Below are 20448 nucleotides of genomic sequence, written 5' to 3' on the forward strand. Positions count from 1 at the left end.
CAAAACAATCAGTGACAGCACAGTGGTAAAATACACTCATCAACAAGCATGCAATCAGGAATACATATCCAAACTTGAAGTAGAAAATGCCCAAAACATGTGAAAGGCTGCTGGAGTAGATGATCTTCGACCAGAAATGCTCAAGAATGGAGGTATAAAATTCTTGCAGTGGCTGCACTGCATAGTTCAGAAGGCCTGGACAGAGGGACGAATTCCAGATGATTGGAGTAGAGCTCTCATAGTATCCAATAAAAAGGGAAATAAAACTGAATGTGAGAATTACAGAGCCATTTCCTTACTGAGTGTTCCTAGTAAGATTTATGCGAGTATACTTGAGAAATGGTTGAGAAGGATTGTGGTGGATTCAGGACAAATAGAGGCTGTCAGGATCAGATTTTCACTTTACGACAAATAGTTGAGAAATCAACTTTGGGAAAATAACAAAGATCTGTATTTACACTTTACAGATCTGGAAAAGAGATATGACAAGTTGCCAAGAGAAAAGTTATTCAAAACACTACACTTGTATGGTGTCAATGGGGAGCATCATATCAAACAATACTTAGTCTTTATTTGAGTTGTAAGTCAGCAATTTGCATTGAAGTAAGTACAGGAAGATGGTTTAATGTTAAATCTGGTGTCAGACAAGGATGTACATTATCCCCTCTGTTATTCATTAACTATATGGATCATGTTATGAAGGAAAGTGGTATTAAACCTGATATCAAAATTGGAGATGTTAAAATGTCAACTCTTTACTTTATACAGATGATGTTATATTCTAAATAAATCTAGTACAAGTCTGCAAGAGTCACTGACTAAATTGAATAACTGTTGTAATAGATATAGTATGAAGATCAGCAATAACAAAGTCAAGATTATGAAAATAGGCAGAAGCATTGTGAATGGAGAACCTATAGAACAAGTATTTCAGCTACTTAGGCACAATTTTTAGTGAAGATGGTAAATTAAATATGGAAATAGACAACAGAATAAACAAAGCTCGTATGGTTGAAGTGAACTGAATAAATTTATATGGAATAAGAGAGAAATTAGTTGCAACACTAAATTAGCTGTATGCAATACAGTGTTCATGCCAATTTTAACTTATTTATTTGAGAACTGGGTTAGAAATGAAACACTTGACCAAAGACTAGAGACTACAGATATGAAAGTCCTGAGAAAAATTATGGGCATGAACAGTTGGCATCAGTGGCAGTACATATTGAAAACGAGGATATTAGTAAAGAACTTGACATTGTTAGCACCCAGGAATATGTTGTCTTGTCAGATGTCATCTCCTTCTAGGAGATTGACTACCATGAGCTTCCACCATGGGCATGGATTTGTGCTTCTCTTTTACATTCTTTATAGGACAAAAAGGTCCAGTCCTTAATATTTCCCATCCAATCTGTTCTTTGTCTTCCTCTTCTTCTTTTTCCTTGTATCATTCCTTCTAGAAGTGTTTTTTATGCCTTAGTATGTGACTAAAGTAGGTGTTTTTCCTTTTCTTAATAGTTTTCAACAGATTCCTATCTTCTCCAATCATCTCTATATTTCTAAATTAGTTTTTTTGGCAGTCCTTGGGACTCTAATTCTTCTGATGATCCACATCTCAAAGTCTTTTAGTTTATTTTTGCAATATTTTGATATTGTCCAGGTTTCTGTTCCATATAGCAGTGTTGACCATACGTAGTATTTGGACAGCCTAATTCTTGTTTTTGTGTGAATTTCCCTTGAGGTCAGAGTGTTCTTTCTGATGTTTTTCAGAAAAACATAATGAAGGTTGATCTAGCAATTTCTATTCTTTTTTAATATTTCCTTATCACTTTCCATTCTCTGTAATTAGTTGACCCAAATATATATATAACTCTCTACTTGATCTAAGGTATTTCCTCTGATCTTAATATTTATATTGGGTATTTTCTCTTGTTACCAGCATGGTTTTGGTTGTTTTTTTTTTTTGAAGTTGAAATTAAGTCCATATTTTTCACTTAGCTTCAGCATCTCTTCTAGTAGGTTTTGAAGATCTTTTCAGCTAGCAGTACTGTATCATCTGCATATCTTGAGTTGTTTATATTAGTTGACTTATATAATTTCTTGGATGAACATTTAGGTAGTTACAATACATCGTTCTATAAGAAAATAGGCAGTGTTTACAAACAAATCAGATTAATTTTTTGTTACATAAATTTATTTAAAATATTACAAGAGAGTAAGTCTTAAAAAAAAAACAAAGAATTATTAACCTCAATTTTCATGTTACTTCTCAGTTGGATGGAAACAACTGTGTGCATGTTGTTTGTCCCGACCCTCAAGACCTCCAGCTAGAAACTCATAATATTTGGAATATTATGATCCAAAATGGTTTCTCAAGAAACAAATACATCATATCTGTGATTCCTATATACCAACTCCAAGAAACTGTACAAAGAGTTCTGATTCCTTACATCTCTGGAATCTGAACCCCCTTTCAAGAATATTAAAGAAATATAACTTGATACCAACATTCTTTCCTGTTAATAAACTCTTATCGCGGTTACCTTCCTCTTAGTACAGACAACCTCCTCTTACCCTTCTAGATATGTACTGAATTCCATGCAAGTGTAATTTTTATTTTGGATAAACTGGTTGATTGTTCTGTGGAAAAATAAATTCATGAACATCAGTCTAGTATCACATATACTGAAAAATCTGGAAACAATTGTATGTTTTTACCAATAGTTTGGGAGAGTCTCATTCTCCTTGGCCATCACTGTTGTTTTTCAGTATCTTGTTAGTATCTCGATGTAGTCACTTCATCTACTCATACAGCACTAATATCTTTTGAAATAATCCTTTGTTAGCATTCTACCTTGTTCAACTGTCCCTACACTGAGGATGGCTTAATTAGTCTCAAGCCAAAATATTTGTAAATAAAATATTATCATTTCATGTCTGTGTTAAAAATATACACTACAATGTAGAGTGCTATGAACTTCAGGTTAGTCTGTCTGTAGCAACCACATCCTCTCTACACCTTAACATTGGTAGGCCCCATTAGTAGCACTATGTTATGCCATCAGACTGGAGGAAACTAACCTAGACAGAGGTCAAGGTATATGGTGTCCACACCCCTCAGAGGAAAACCTAAATCTCAGTGGTACTGGGCATCAGAAGGGAATAGATGAGTTTCATCTTCCAGTGGAATACTACAACTAGAAGCTTAAAATGGTCATTAGCAGGTTTGGATTCCAGAACAAAGACCCAGTTTGTCCCCCCCCCCCCCCAGGCTTCTTCCAGTATGCAATATGAGTGATGTTTTCAGAATTATGATGGAAAGACCCACATTTCTTCTTTTAAATGACTTTAAATGGTTATTATGCAGATTTTCCACTTGATTATTTACTGGACCAAACTTAAAGATAATGCCTTAGGACTCTTTAGTTCAGCTGGTGGTTAGTCTTGATATCACTATACTACTCTTCTATAAATCATGGCACTGCCAAGGACACAATTTACAAAAGAGAAGAATTGGATGGAATTTGGATCTCTCCACGTGTATGCAGCTGAGTAAGGAATCCATTAATATATATTCATGTCCCTCCCAATATCATCTCAGCTTAAACAACTACCATGAAAAGACAAGCAAAGAGAAATAGATTACATGCAGATGTAGGCAAACCTCTCAAACTTTTGCAGATTCACTTCACAAATGTACATATCCTTAATTCCAACCTCAACGATGTTCATTTCCATATTCAAAACTACATCTGCTTTTCCTAACAAACTCAACCTTCAGGATTTTCAGTTACTACTCATCTTATTTTTCTCCATTATGCCATGTTTACTTCTTCGCTCTCAAATGTGGCATTTTTGTATGTTTGTTCTGATGTACCATATTAGAGGTTTTCTGCTTAGAATTTCTTGTTTCTATCTTCTTTGGCTTAAAATTTATCAGTCTGATTTTATTGAATTCTGGTGATTGTTGGTCAGCAATTTGATTAGTGAGACAGCATGCTGCAGAGCCATGACAGTGCACGGCACATCAGCAATATCCACCAGTCATACGATGCCCTGCAGTACCAGTTCCTGTTCTGCCGTGGCAAGGATGGGTACTCTATTGTCCTGCCTCATCGTGACCCCTGAGACCAAGTAGTCCCTCAAGAAGATAATCTCTGCAGCAAGCTTCTACTCCTACCGCATCATGGTCAGGCAAGGGGAGATCAACCACATGGTGTACTTCCACTACCTCTTCAGTCAATTTTTGGTTGACATGTATGCCAAAATAGAGACTGAGAGGTTGAACTACCTTAGGAACAATCGGGCACGGCTGAGGGTAGACAGCTACATTCATCTGAGGGGATGCTGTGGGGAGGCAGGATGTTGATCATCTGGGTCACATGGTGGTGCTCTCATCATCCTTCACTGGGGAACCTCACTACATCTATGAGTGTAGCATGAGGAGGCAGCTGCAGCAAGGGGTATCCTCAGCCAATTCTCAAGGACACTCTGATAGGAGACATGGATACCCGCAGTATCGGAGGGCTCCAGCTGACAGTGACTTCACCATAGAAATCAGTGGGATAGATCTGAAGAACCGTTGAGTGGTGTCCTACAACCCTGTCCTGTCATGTATTTTCAATGCTCACATCAATGTGGAATTATGCAACTCTGTCGAGTCCATCAAGTGTACATTTGCAAGTATGTGAATAAGGACAGTGACCAGGTGGCTTTTACCCTGGGGGATGATGTAAAGTTGTATGAGAATGGTACATCAGCAGCTTGGAGGCGGTTGGAGGATCATGGTGTTCCTCCATTCAAGAGAGGTATCCAACTGTCTTCCATCTCATTGTTCACCTTGAGAATGGTCAGCATGTGTACTTCACTTCCAACAACTTGGCCAAGAATCTCGGATCTTGAAGAAAGCCCTCTTGGCTTTCTTCAAGTTATGGAAAACTGATATTTTGCAAAAATCCTCCTGTACTCTGAGTTCCCTTCTTACTTTGTGTGGAAAAATAACAAGTTCATGAGGAGGAAGGATGTCTGGCTGGCCAGGAGTGAAGAAGGATGTACACCATCCACTCAAACAACACCGAGTGTTATCATCTGTGCCTGCTGCTACATGAGGTTTGAGGCCCAACATCCTTTTCAGAGCTGAAGACTGTGAATGCAAGGTATTAGATTAGCTGGAGGATGACAAGCACTGGGACTGTGTGATTCTCCCTTCACGCTGTGGGAGCTCTTCACAGTGATGTTGGTGGTCTGTCAATTCTCCAATCCTCTGAGTCTTTGGGAGAAGTATAAAGACAGTCTCTCAAAGAACCTCACATGGCAGGTGGAGAGAGAGTTGCTAGGCAGTGTGATGGACAAGGTGTACAACAGATGCCTGGTGCTGATTGAGGACGTAGCATTGGCTTTGGGATGACAGGGCTTGTCACAGTATGGCTTGCCTTAGCCAAGAAGGTCTGGAGGAGTCTTGGGGGGGGGGGGGGGAGGCGAACAGGGACCAGCTGAGGGAGACCAGCTACAACATGATTGATTTGCACAAGTGGCATCAAATAATGAGGGTTCACTGACAGATGAGCAGCTCATTATTGGCATGTCCTTAGCATTGTTGAGTCAGGTCTTTTTCCTGGTGATGCTGGGAAGCCCTTGCTCCTGGTGTAGGTAAGGAGTGATCATGGCATCGCCTTGACTGTTGCATCCTCTGGCATCACTGCTATGCTGTTGAAGGGAGGCAAGATGGCTCACATTGCCTTCAAGTTGCCCCCTCAACCTCATCCATGCAGAAACACTCCTGTGCAGCATCTCAAAACAAAGCAACATGGCCTAAGTGCTGTGGGACTTGTAAGCTCATTATTTGGGATGAGAGCACTGGTGCACAAGGGGGGGGGTTGAGGCACTGAGCATACTTCTCAAAGACATCAGGGGCAGTGATGTAGTGATGGGGGGGGGTCCTTGTGCTACTGGCCAGAGACTTCTGGCAGACTCTGCTAGTAGTGCTAAAGGGAACCCAAGCTGACGAGATTAAGGTATGCATCAAGGCATCGTGTCTATGGTCCATCATCTGGAAACTCTCTCAGGAAGAACATGAGGGGCCACTTGAGAGGCGATGTCTCTGCTAGGCAGTTCTCCTAACTCCTACTCAAAATAGGGGATAGAGAGTATCCCAAGGAAAAGGTGACCATCCCTGCAGTCCTGGGTGCAGTAGTGAAGACCCTAGCAGATTTCACAGTCAGGATATACCCTGATATCGGCAGTATCAAGGAAGTCATGGACTGGCTGTGCAAGCATGCCATTCTGACTGCCAGGAACACCAAGGCTGCTGTCATTAATGACACTCTACTTATTAGAAGGGACAGAAATGGAGTACACATCTGTGGACTTGGGGTGCAAACGAATGATGCAGTCGACTATCCTGTGGAGTTCTTCCTCAACCCTCCTGGCTTCCCAGCCCACATGCTTCTCCTCCAAGTGCGGGCTCCATTGATGTTGCTGTTGAACCTCAACTCCACTCAAACTCTGTAATGGCACTAGGCTGCGAGTGAAGACACTCCACAGGAATGTCATCAAGGCCACAGTGTTCATCAGCTGTACTGGGGGGGGGGATCGGCATTCATACCATCATAGTAACCCTTTGAGTTCAAGAGCTGCGGTTTCCCCCTCAAGGTTTGCTTTGCTCTTACCATCAACAAGTCCCAGTGGCAGGTGCTAGGATCACCCAGTAGCCTGGTGATCCTAGAACCTGAGGGGAGAACCACCAATGTGGTCTACAAAAAGATCCTTAAGTAGAGAAAGAAAAGGTCATAGGTATTTTTCACATTATTTTTTTCACTACAATCTTCTCTTTTTTATTTCTTCATCAAATGTTACATTTTGAATTTCACTTCGCATTTTTCAGCATCAGCACGCTTCACTTTTTTTAAACTATATATACTTTTCTTTTATTAGTTTTGATTTACTTTTGTGAACACCTTTGCAAAGCATAGGTACTATGCTATTATATCACAAAACCAATTAAAAAAACAAAAATAACAATTTATAAAACAAAAAATGTTATATACCCAGAAGTATAAGCTGATTGTTTTTAAATAAGAAACATCTATAAATTTCGAATTCTACGTACAAATATCTAAAAATATGAAGTGTGGTATCAAATTAAAGGGAATATCAACCTGAATTTGAATGTGGTGTTGGTCACGTCATTTGATGGAACCATGACTTTTAATAATTACAAGGTGTTGCCTGATATGAAGTAGTTGTGCTAAATTTAAATTGTTCATTGCAAATTGCAATCAAATTTATTGGAGTCAAAATGGATTCACAGTAGTTAAATACCATACCGAAGGACGGATGTCAAGCTAGTAATAAATATAGCTTTCTGCATGATCACAGGAAACTTTTTTTTTTCATCTTAATGTCAAGTAACTGACATACTACCAGCAAATTTATGATTCTTGGTTTCATTTCACATATTTACAAGTCCAAAGTGAACATTGCCTGCCTTACAGAAAGATTTTTATTCTGTTATCGACCTGCATATACTTTAAGTAGCTACTAAATAACATGAATGGGCCACACAAAATTAAAAATCGCCACTTCTGTAAGTCATTAAAAGATAGTCAGTTGTTCACTAATAAATTCTGTGCTATAACCAGACCACTCGGACTTAATTAATTTTTTTTTTTTTTTGCAACTTCCACCCATGAAAGATGTAAACCTGTATTAAATTTGTACCAATGCGGATGGGCTGAGGATTTTTTCTATTTTTTTATTTTATTTTAAATATTTTATGCATTTTTTGTACATTTTAATTTTGTACATCTGAAAAAGTTCCATGTATTTTACATAGACCAGAAACTCTATACATGGAACTTTTTCAGATGACTCCAGGCCACACACACACACAACATGATAACATTCATCTCTTACCTAAAGACAACAGCAAATATCCATGTTCCTGATGGTATTCAATCCTACAGCCTGTTGATTAGAGAATGGAGACACTAAAACCTTGGCTAAGCAGGCTAGGAATTGATAATTATCCTATAACTAATCATGTAATTATTATAACTAATTAATGATCTGTAAAAAAAATTCTAAACATGGATAGTGGAAATGATAACAAAATTCTCATTTCATGAAAGGTATATAAGTTTCTTTCTATGTGAAGAATGTGTCAGTGTCTGCAAACTCATAGTCCTGCAGTTTTATGCATTTTATTCTTCTGTTTGTAGCATGGAAGGTGGAGAACTTTTTCAAAGAATTCAGGATAGAGCTGATGGTGCATTTACAGAAAGAGGTAAACTTAATTATTTTGATTCTTTCAGAAAAATGATTTTATCAATCTAAAATCTTTATGTTCTGTTATGCACATGTACAATACCCATTATTGAATGATATCACTTCAGTTTTAAATATACATACAAAATAAAATGGCTAAATATTATGTTTGTTTTGTAATGATATGCATGGATTACACAACATTTAACTGATTTTGCAATCTCAGTTCCTTCTTTCATCTTTGGTCAATTATTCACCTGACTTTGGCTCTTTCCAAACAATGTTTTGATATTTCTGAAGCATTTGATCATGTCTGACATCAAAGTTTTCTGATCATGCTGCTATCTTTTGGTCTCTTTCTCCTATCCTTTGTGTTTTGATTGCCAGTTTCTTTTTCTTTTCTTTTTCACTGCATCTGATGGTGGATGGGTTCCTGTCATCATTTTTTATCAATGCTGGATCACCCTCAGAATTCTGTACTCTCACCCATGCTCTTTTTTTTTTTATACATCAGTGATGTTCTTTCTCTAACTTCAAATTCTATCCATTATTTTGCAGGTGGTGGTACTCTCCCTACCTCTTCTTTATTCAGACAACCTTATAGTTTTCAAATGATTCAAGCTTTAAGATCTTTCATACCTATTTATTAAACTCATATCTTACCATTCTCAGATGAGGTGAAGATAATCTAGTGAATTTTACTGCTGTCAAAACACAGTCTACCCAGAAATAAGATCCTACTACACTCTTTTACTTTTTATAATATTCCAATTTCCTGTAAAGATTTCTCTTCTTGGTCTGATTTTCACATGTAGCTTTTCCTGGCATAAACATAGTACATACATAGCCTCTTCAGCCTCCAAAAAATAACTTGGTATTCTGTTTCTTTCCAAACCTATTTCTCTTCTACTCATTTTCTAATTTTATAAATTATAAATTCAACTAACTTTAGAATATTGTTCTGACATTTGAAGTTCTATACCCCAAACATCCATAATTGTTTATATGCAAGAGGATAATTCACCTAATAGGTGACCCATTTCTCACCCAGACTTCCTGTAGTCACTTTCTCATAGGTACATTGTTTCAGAAGAAGAAGAAAGAGTTCATTCAGAAGAAGCTTAATGAACTCCTTCCACTTCTGTCTATCCCTGAGGAGTCTGAACAATTCTGTCCAGTTTGGTGTTGTGATTTGGTTTTCATTTCCTCTTTTATTTTTTCCATCCATCTAATTCTGGGCCATCCTTTGGATCTTTTACCTTCCATCATTGTATGCAGGACTTTAGTTGGTAATTTTTCTGTTTCCATTCTGGTCACATGACCAAACCATCACAGTCTTCTTTCTTGGATTTGGTCTATTATTGTTATTTCTTGTTTTAGTCATTTCCTTATATCTTTGTTTCTTAGTCTGTCCAGCAGAGATATTCCAAGTAATCTTCTTAGCCAACCCATTTCAGTAGTTAATAATTTTATCTCTACAGCTTTTTTGAGATTCCAGCATTCACTTCCATAGAGAAATATTGAGAGAACCATTGTCTCATAGATTCTTACTTTCATTACTTGTTTGATGTCACTTGACTTCTGTATTTTATTTAGTCATCCAAAAGTTTGGGATGCTTGACTGATTTGTCTGTTTATATCTTTTGTAATTTCCCTGTTGTACTCGATTATTCCTCCGAGGTAGGTGAAGTTTTCTACCTTCTCTAGATTCTTACTATCAATTTCAGTTTTCAGATTCCTATTTGCATAATTTTTGTTTTGTCTATATTTAGGTTTAATCCAAATTTCATACGTTCTTCCTTTATTTTATCAGAAATTCGTTGTAGATCTTCTTCTGTTCGTGCAAGTAATGCAGTGCCATCTGCAAATTTTAAATTCATTATATTTTCCCCATATATTTTGATTCCAGAGTCTTTTTTGTTCGATGCTGCACTTTCAGATTTCTCATATAGATTCCTTATTGCCTTCTAGTTTTGTTGGGAATTCCAAATTCTTTCGTAGTTTCCCATAGTTCTCTTTTATGGATTGATTCAAATGCCTGACGAAAGTCTATGAAATTTATATATCAACTTTGGTTGTACTTTAGCATCTTTTCTATTAGCTGTCTTAAGGTGAATAATTTATCATTTGTGCTTCATCCTGATCTGAAATCTGCTTGTTGTTATCTTAATGCTAGTTCTATATATGGCTTAAACCTTACTCGGAATACTGAGGATGCTAATGCCTCTGTAATTATTGCATCGTTTTATCGCCTTTTTTGTAGCTTCTTCTTTTCGGCCATTTTCTGTCCACTGCTGGACGAAGGCTTCCTCCAGTTCTTTCCACCTTTCTCTGTTCTTGGCAGTGGTTGACCAATTTTTCCCAACAAAATTTGATAGTTTATCACTCCCCCTTCTTTTAGGACGTACTTGGCCTCGTTTCCCTTCTTTTGGAATCCAGTTCATTAGTATGGTAGTCCATCGCTCATCTTCTCTTCTGGATAGATGTCCTGCCTATTTACATTTTAGTCGCTTATGGTGAAGAATGATGTCAGTGATGTGAATCTGGCTTCTTATCCAGGTGTTGCCTCTAATCTTTTAATGTGCTGCCTAGCATCAATCTCTCCATTTTTCTTTGAGTTGTTGTTAGTTTATTTACCAGTGCTTTTGTTAGCAACCAAGTTTCACAACCATATGTGATGACTGGAAGTGTACACTGGTTAAATGTCTTCCTTTTTAAACAGAGTGGGACATCATTGTTTTGAAAAATGCTTTTCAATTTTCTGAATGCACTCCAGGCAAGTTGAATTCTCCTATTTATTTCCTTTTGGAGTCCACAGTTTAGATCAATGAGATGACCTAAGTATGTATATGAAGAGACTCTTTCCAAGAAATGTTTTTTATTATTATGTTTTTTAGTGTTACAAAATGATTAAACATGATTTTAGTTTTTTCTCTGTTTATAGACCGACTTTTCTGCTTTCATGATATAGGTCTTCTATCATTATATTAAGATCTTCTGGAGTGTTTGCAAAAATTATGATATCATCTGTATATCTTAGGTGTGTTAAGTATCTGTTATTAATTTTTATATCAAGGTTTGTCCAGTTTATATTATTAAATATTCCTTGAGAGACTGTTGTAAAGATTTTGGGCGATAGAAATCCTCCTTGTCACTTTTTTAATTGCTACTCCTGTGAAGTTGGATTGTTGCTGTTGCAGTGTGGTATATTTTGGAGGAGGGCCATATATTCTTCAAGAACTCCCTGATTTTGGAGTGCTTTGATTATTGCATTAGTTTTGATTGAATCAAATGCTTTTTCATGATCAATAAAGGCTAGACAGAGAGGCAATTGGTTTACTTCTGCTTTTTCTATTATTTGTTTTACTCTATGAATATGATCAATTGTGTTAAAGCCGTTACAGAATCCTGCTTGTTGTACTGCTTGATTTGAGTCTAGAAGAGGGGTTAACCTGTTTGTTATTACTTTTGTGAGAATTTTGTACAGATTGGAGAGAATACTAATTGGTCTATAGTTCTTTATTTCTCCTTTTTCCCCTTTTTAAATCTACTCTGATACTGTTATTTAAAAAGGGGAACAAAGAAGAAGTAAAGAATTATAGACCAATTAGTATTCTCTCCAATCTATACAAAATTCTCACAAAAGTAATAACAAACAGGGGTTAACCCCTCTTCTAGGCATAGATTGTAAGTTTGTGACATGGTGAATTATATTGTTTTCTCCCCATTTAATTAATTCTATGTGAATTAGGTCTTCACCGGGACATTTTTCATTTGTTTTAATGCTTGTTTTATTTCATCTGAACTGAATGGGAGGGATGAATTTTATATGCGATGGAGAAGTTATTTAAATTTGATTTATCTGTTGAAAGATCACTATAGAGTTCTTTATAAAATTCTTCTAGCTTGCTTAGGATTTGTTCTTGGTTCCTTATTATAGTTCCATTCTTATCTTTTATTGCAGTTATTTGACTTTTGCCAACTGATGAATGTTTTCTTAGTATTTTCATATTTTTATTGTTTTCAGTTGTTTCTTTTATTTTTTTTAGTGTTATAAGATCTTATTTAATTTCTCACATTTTTCCTTATTGTTTTCTGCATATTCTATTTTAGAAATTAAGTTTTTGTCTTGTTTCATATTTTGTCTCTTTTTTGTATATAAGTGTTATAATTGATTTTGTCCAGTGAGTAGGTATTGTTTCATTTTTGTAGTTCCTTTCAAATAGTTCCTTTACTGCTTTTAAGAACTCTGTGTGTATTTGATCAGCACCTGATGCTTTCCTAGTTTTAAGTTTATCTATGCTGTGTGCTATTATTTCTTTGGTAAAGATATTTGTTTCATCATCTATTTTGGTGGTGGGAATAATAATATCCTGAGAGCTGTTTTTATTATATTAGTCTTTAAAGTATTCTTCCCATCTGGCCATTCTTTTTGTTTTACTTTCAATTAGTTATCCGTTTTTGTTTTTGATCATTATCATTTTTGTTGTCCATGTCTTATTAATTTTATGTATTTGTTTATATAATACAAATGGAGGTTATTTGCTTTTGATAGCTTCTCTGCCATTTTGCATTTTTCTTTTCCAACCAGTTATTCTTGTCTCTTTTAACTAGTTTTCTAATTTCTCTGGTTAATCTGTTATATTCAGTTCTGTTTTAGTTTCATGCATTTCCTTTGATCGCTTAACCTTTTCACTTCATTCAAGATCCAACCCTTTTTATTTTCTCTTTCTGTGTGTAACCTAGTGTATGTTCTGCTGGATTTAATATTATTTCGTTCAATTTGCACCAGTGTTCTGTTTTGGTTGTTTTTTTCAGGTTTTTATCTAGTTTTAGTTTCATGCATTTTGTCCATGCATACCTTATTAGAATATTATTGTCTTGTAGTTAATTTACATTCAGTCTCCTTTTGACTCTAAAAGTGCTTTCAGATTTTAACTTTATTCTTAGGTTTGCTAGTACTAGCTTATGGTCTGATTCACAGTCTGCAGCAAAGGATCTGCAATTTAAGATACTTGATTTCCATCTTTGGTTTACAATAATATAGTCAATCATATTCTATCTGGTGATATAAATGTCCATTTTCTTTATGGTTTGGGTTGTTTGAAGAGAGAATTGGTTATTGTTAGTCTATTATTTGAGCAGAAGTTTAGCAGTCTTTCGCCACGTTCATTACTTTCTCCATACCCAAACTTTCCAATTACTCTTGGCCAGGTATCCTAGTCTCTTTGCCTACTTTTGCATTTCAGTCCCCCATTACATTTAAGAGGTCTTGACTTGATGTCTGCTGTATAGAACTCCTCAATGTCCTCTTCTGATGATGTTGAAATTGGTGAATATATTGAATAATAGTCAGTGATCCAATTGATGTTTTAAATCTTTCTTTAATTATCCTAGATGAGATAGGATTGTAAGACAGTAGAGTTTTGAGCCTTTGATTTTAATATAAGTGCTACTCCCTCTTGGTATTTGTTGTCCTCCTTGCCTGAAGTTAAAATTTTGTATTGTCCATGGTCAAATTATCCTTTTCCACTTCATCTGGTTTCACAGTCTAATCACTTCCCATCTGTAGTTGTCTAATTTATGCATTAGTATTTCCAATGCTCCTTCCTGGTGAAAAGTTCTTATGTTCCTATGCTTGTTAGGTTTTTTCCTGTCTACTAGGTGATGTTTTGTTCCAATAACGTATTTTTTCCCTTCACTACTTTGGTTTCCTAATAGTTGGCTGCACCCCTTGTTTGACCAGGAGACTGTCGAGCCGGCATGCATCTTTAGGTTGGTTTGAGTTCATTCAGTTTTGATGGTTAAGTTTGATTGTGTCAACCACTGCTCCCTGCCCCGAATTCAGCCGCTCCTAACATGGAGTACAGCTGCTGTTTGCAGCCGATTCACTGAATACAGTCACTGCTTAAGATCACCATATCTGGCTACCCTTACTTTGTTTAGCCTGTGGGTTGACACAGTTTACTGTGGTGTGGCTGCTACCAGTTTACAGTAGCTTCTTAGAGCCATAAGTGAGAGTTGGGTGTCCAGTGAGAACCAACCCATCTGAACTGCAATTATGTATGACCATCCAAGTGGAGAGGTACTATCTCTCCTTGACACCTCGTACACCCTGATGTACACTCTAGGAATTCTATAATAAAATAATAAATAAATTATACCAAGATATAATGATATTGCAGACACAGATTTGGGGAGCAGTTGTTTTATCATTTCTAATAGAGATTTTTTTGGGGGGGGGGGACAAATTTATGAAAGGTATTCTTGATATGTGACTATAATATGTACCACCCAAGGGAGTGATCAGATTACTATGACAGCACTATATGATTAAGTTTACATTATTATTAATCTCCTATCAACAATTTTCCTCCAAATTAGTATTACTTGTGAGCACTCCAATATTGTCATATCTAACATTTCATGCTTCTAAGGCACTTCTGACCAAATCAGTCCACCTAAACCTTGGTCTTCCTCTGGGTCTCTTTCCTGCCATCTTGGCATCAAACACCTATTTTGCTAACCTTTCTTTACCCATTCTATTTAAGTGGGCCATACCAGCTTAGATTAGCTCTGCTAATCTAAGCTGGTATGGCCACTTAAATAAGTGGCCATCTTCAAGTTCTTTTCTAATATCTTCGTTTTTAATGTGATTCTGTCATTGGTTCCATCAGTTCACTCCCCTAATTTTTCTCATAATTTTTTCTCTAAAGTTTTCCTTATGAAAAACACATCTCTAACATCACCCTAGGAAAACATTGTAGTGTAATTATTTCATATCATCCTCATTGAAGTCCTTGGCTAACAGTATGGTCCAAATGAATGGAACTTGCTTATCATTTTCCTGAAACTGATAGAAAAAATCAGTACCATATAATGGTGATAAATACTTTTCAAGTTTCAATAACACATGCTATCCATATTCACAGACCTGAAACAATTATAGATACATGAAATTTTCTTGCTTCCTTTGTAAATGGAATAACTGAGTTTGGGATAGTTATTACTTAAAGATATGGTGGCCATATGTGTTAATCTGCAAAGATCTGGATCAAAACAACTGTGAGTTTCAAAGAATTTTTCAAGGCTCCACAAGACCAGTATCCAAGAAGGAATCTTTCTGCACTTACATATTGATAGACTTTCTTGAAGTTGAAGAAATAGCTTGAAGAGCATTTTGCACATTTCTTAAAAACTGCAGGAAGTGTCGAGTAGCTTGTTGGAGAACTTTTCATTGCTCACATATAACATGCACAATGTCATTAAAATTCCTTTTTTTTTTTTTAATATTATAATCAAATGTAATAATAAATATTTTTCTTTTCTTACATCTCTTGTTGTGTAATTTAATAGTCACATTCAGGGCTCAACAAATCTGCTCACCCATGGTGTGTAGATTTTGCTAGCTGGTAAGTAACTGCAGAGACAACATGAAACTTTTTATTTTAATTTAATTCAAACCACAGTACATACAGCACTGTTAATCATTTTTTAGAACTCTTGATTATTAGAGTATATGTCAAAAGCAAGGAGGTCTTGAGCAAGTAAATTTTTTGCTTGTCCATAATTTGTTGAGCCCTGATCACATTTCTATATAATATCACATTAATTGAATAAATCACCTGATAACTACATTTGTTAGACGCCTAAAATTAAAATATGTTTGATTAATATCTTGGAAAGATTTTATAGATCTCTCTCACCCTCTGTTTTTTTTTTTTTTAATCATTGAAAATAAGTTGACAGTAGTTTTTTAGTGTCTGCAGTAATTTTGAATTATATTTATTTTTGGTTCACTCAGATTGCATTTATTTGTTATAGAAGCTGCAGAAATAATGAGAGATATATGCAAAGCAGTTGCTCATCTACATCGAATGAATATTGCACATCGAGATCTCAAGGTATTAATAAATTTGTAAAACACTGTTTTAATTTTCTTTGACATGTTATTGACATAATGTAAAATATTGTTACAAAGTCTGCATGGTTAGCCTAGTGGCTGTGTGCTCTGCAGCCATGTGCCTGGGGAAGGGGCGTATTAGGTTCGATTCCCATCGGAGATGTGAGGAGCTCAAGGATTTTCCTCAGCCATAGCCAAGTTAGCCGGTCTTGGGCGCAGGCAGTAGGGTTTTCCTCCCAGTTTAGCTGGGGTTTTTCATCCCACATGCAGGCACACTGGCCCCATGAACACACACAGACTACAGTCATAATACCTCCAATAGAGATGCAGCAGAGGAGTGCCGTGCCAGCTACATTATTTCACCGTGACTCCTCATTAGGAGGAAACCCAACCCGTCTGAATCAGATGGAAGAGAGAGAGAGAGAGAGAGATAGATAGATTGTTACAAAAGATAACTAACACGGGGTTTAATAGGTCGTAACAGATATTTAATTAAACCAACTAGTTTCTCCACGTATGCGGGTGACATCTTCTTGGTTAGCAAGAACAAACAAATATACAATAAGCAGTAAACATGAACCTTTGCATAACTAAAAACTGAATATGTAGGAAACGTTACACAAAATTAAAAAGAGAAATACCTTTTTTTTATTAAACCCAGTGTTAGTTATCTTTTGTTAAATTCGTTTTTTGGTTTAAAAAAATCAACATACTCATCATAAAATATTTTAATAATTGCATTCTTCGGAAGCAGAACAAGTAGAAAAATACGAGTGGGATCTGAAAGTTCTTGGCCTAACAATGAAAAAACGAATATAATTTCAAAATGATTTTATTTTTCAACTTAATTTCCCTTAAGACTAATACATTTATTTCAGCGATGCTCCAGCGGGATTATATCCCTCTCCCTGTGGTAGTTCTCAGTAAGATCTGCAAAATACCCCTCTACAACTGCAATCACCTCTTGATACAAAGAAAAATGCTGACCAGTGAGGAAGAGTTTTATTTTTGGGAAGAGATAGAAGTCAGAGGGAGCGAAATCTGGGGAATAGGGTGGATGTTCCAACAATTCATAGTGCAGATCCCTTAATTTTCCCATTGCCAAAACACCTTTGTGAGCAGGTGCATTGTCCTGATGAAAGATGATTTTTTCTTTGCAAACTGGGTCTTTTCTTATGAATTTTTTCATTCTAGTCTGGTTAAAAGATCGGAATAATATTCTCCGGTTATTATTTTACCCTTTTCAATATAATTAATAAACAAAATGCCCTTAGCATCCCATAACACTGATGCCATAACCTTTCCTGCTGATTGAACCGACTTTGCTTTCTTTGGCGCTGAACAACCGGCTTCTCTCCACTGTTTGGATTCTGCTGTGTGTAATGGTGAATCCAAGTCTCATTCATAGTAATAAATCGATGTACAAAATCAGTTTTATTCTTGTTAAAAGACTCCACTTGCTAATCTTTCCTCTCCCATTCTGTTTAAGTGACCATACCACCTGAGATAAGTTCTGCTGACAATGTCAAGTTCTTTCCTAATATCCTCATTTTTAATATGATATTGCCATTGATGCTATCTGTTCACTCCCCTAATCTTTCTTAGGACTCTCATATCTGTGGGTTTTTAGTCTTTGGTGAAGTGTTTTATTTCTAATCCAGCTCCAAGATTTGAACACTGCCTTGTATACAGCTAATTTAGTGTTTTGTCTACTTTCTCTCTTATTCCATATAAATTTATTCAGTTAACTTCCTTCGATACTGACTTTGATTGTGTTTTTTTTTTTCGTATTTAATTTACCATCTTTGCCAAAAATTGTGTTTAAGTTTTACTGAAAACTTAGTTTTCTGTCTATTGTCTTTGTTTTGTTATTGCTGATTTTCATACCAAACTTATTACAACAGTTATTCAATTTAGTGAGGGAATCATGCAGACTTGTATTGGATTTATTTAAAAGTGTAACATCTGCATAAAGTAAAGAGTTGAGATTAATATCTCCAATTTTGATATCAGGTTTAATACCACTTTCCTTCATAATATGATCCATATAGACAGTGAATAAAACTTGAGTACAGATCTTTGTTATATTTCCATGATTTCTTAACTATTTGTTGTAAAGTGATTATCTGATCCTAACAGTCTGTTTGGCTGGAAAACCTAGCATGTTCTTCACCAAGCTTCCCTTCTGCAAGCCTTCTCAACCGTTTCTCAAGTATGCTTGCATAAATCTTGCCAGGAACACTCAGTAGGGAAATACCTCTGTAATTCGCACATTCACAAAATTTGTCCCTCTGTCCAGGCCTTCTGAACTATGCAGTGCAGCCACTGCAAGACTTTAGCATTTCAGGTGGAATATCATCTACTCCTGCTGCCTTTCCACATTTCGGGCTTTTTATGGCTTCTTCTATTTCAAGTATGGATATATATATATATATATATATATATATATTCCTGATTGCATGCTTGTTGAGGTGTTTTTTACCACTATGAAGTCACTACTTGTTTCATTTAGCAATTTTTTGAAGTAATTACTCCATACATGAAGGATATCTTTTTCTCAAGTTTTCATGTCACCTTTATCATCTCTAATTCCTTTTAGAGCACTCTTTCCTCTATTTCTGAGATTTTTCACCAGCTCCAGAATATTTGCCACCTTCCTGATATTTATTTTCCATGTTCTTGCCATAGTCTTCCCATGACTTTTGTTTAGCTGGTTTTACAGTGTTTAACTTTCTTACATTTGTCTTTGTATTCTCTAAGAGCACAAGCTGACTTATTTGCCAGGAACTTTCGATATGTTTTCCTTCACTGCCTCTTTAACTTCCTGTGTCCACCATGGAGTTCTGATTTTTCTATCCTTGCAGACAATGTCACCACATGTCTCTCTGGCTGAATCAATCAATGTTTTCTTGAGAGTTTGCCACTAAATTTCCAAGGTTTGGTTCCTGTTCTCAAACTTGCATTTTTTCTTGAATAATATTTGTGTATTTTAGTCTACAGTTCACATCTGAGAGCTGCTCAACTTTTACTGGTTTAAAAATTCTTACATGTTATTTTCAATATGAATTTCAATTTTATCCTGCTAAAGACTAAATGGTGATCACTTCCAATTTCAAATTCTCTGTACACTCTAGTGTACTGCACTAGATAGATTGTTAATAGTGAGAAAACATCACTATTTCTTTCCTTATTCCTTGTCTCTTCTCTCAATGTGAATTTATGCACATTTTTATGTCGGAACATTGTGTTAATAATAACCAGTCCATGTCCTGAGCAGAAATCCAACAGGTATTTGCCATTATTATTATTAACTTTGCTCTTTTTTCCAAATTTTCCCAAAATATTTCTGTCTGACAATCATTTCCTTTTCTGCTATTTAGATCTCCAACAAGGACCAACTTTTTATTTTTCATGGCGCTTCCTCTAAATGTTAAAAAAAAATACCCTCACTTCTACCTTAGTAGAACCTTCTGTGCGACTATAAGCACAAATACGTTTCATTGTCCAGTTCCCAATTCTGATATTTGTCTGCATCGCTCTACTCGATATTGCCTACCATGCAAGAAGATTAGCCTCGTATGTAATGTTGAATACTACAGCTACTAATTCTTTTCCCTGATTGTTATTGCCTGAATATAACATTATTTGTATTTATTGCTTAGAAAGATCTCACCAGTTTTTGTTTATTACACCTATAATATTGATCTGGTACTTATCCATTTCCTCAGCCTGCTCCATTTTTTTGTCATTCGGGCTTCTTATGTTTTTCTAGGCATGATTTTGCAGAGTAAATGTGCCACTTTCATTATTCACTAGTTGATATTACCTATCTTAAACTCTGGTGAAGTTGATGTTGGGGTGTGTTTCAGGATTTGTTCTAGTAGCTGAGTTTTTGCTGTTTGCCCTTTTTTCCTGGCAAAAACTATATAACTGGGCTGTACCCCAGCCAGCATGAAATTTGTCATGTTTTACCATCATTTTATTTGTGATTTCAGCCAATAAGAATACAATTTGATTAGCTAAATCCCATCCTCATTCATTCAGTATGTAAGTAGATACCTAACAGGGTGCACCACGAGAAGGTGGGGATTTGATATTAGGTCAGAAGCTCTGGTTTGGTTCTCTGCATTCCTTTAAAGGCTATGTGGAGGTCAACTCTCATTAATTATATAGCTTGGACCCTTAAGCATCCCATGCACTAAAGTGGGACGTGGAAATTTTGAACTAGAACAGACCATGAAGCGAGGATTCTAGTTAAGTGTTATTTGAAATTGAAAATA

At 36.0% G+C, this 20448-nt stretch overlaps 1 protein-coding gene across 1 annotated transcript in view; it reads left to right on the forward strand.

Moving 5' to 3' along the window:
- MAPk-Ak2 (MAP kinase-activated protein kinase 2) overlaps positions 1 to 20448 on the forward strand; it is a 119988-nt gene that overhangs the window by 19798 nt on the left and 79742 nt on the right. Inside the window, exons 3-4 of the mRNA XM_090390468.1 lie at positions 8220 to 8284; positions 16090 to 16169. Coding sequence (XP_090246594.1) covers positions 8220 to 8284; positions 16090 to 16169 — 145 coding nt within the window. The remainder of the gene's footprint in view (positions 1 to 8219; positions 8285 to 16089; positions 16170 to 20448) is intronic.

The sequence above is a fragment of the Typopeltis vanoorti genome, chromosome 3, assembly GCF_054136105.1.
Source record: "Typopeltis vanoorti isolate ZY-2024b chromosome 3, IOZ_Tvanoo_1.0, whole genome shotgun sequence".
NCBI lineage: Eukaryota > Metazoa > Arthropoda > Arachnida > Uropygi > Thelyphonidae > Typopeltis > Typopeltis vanoorti.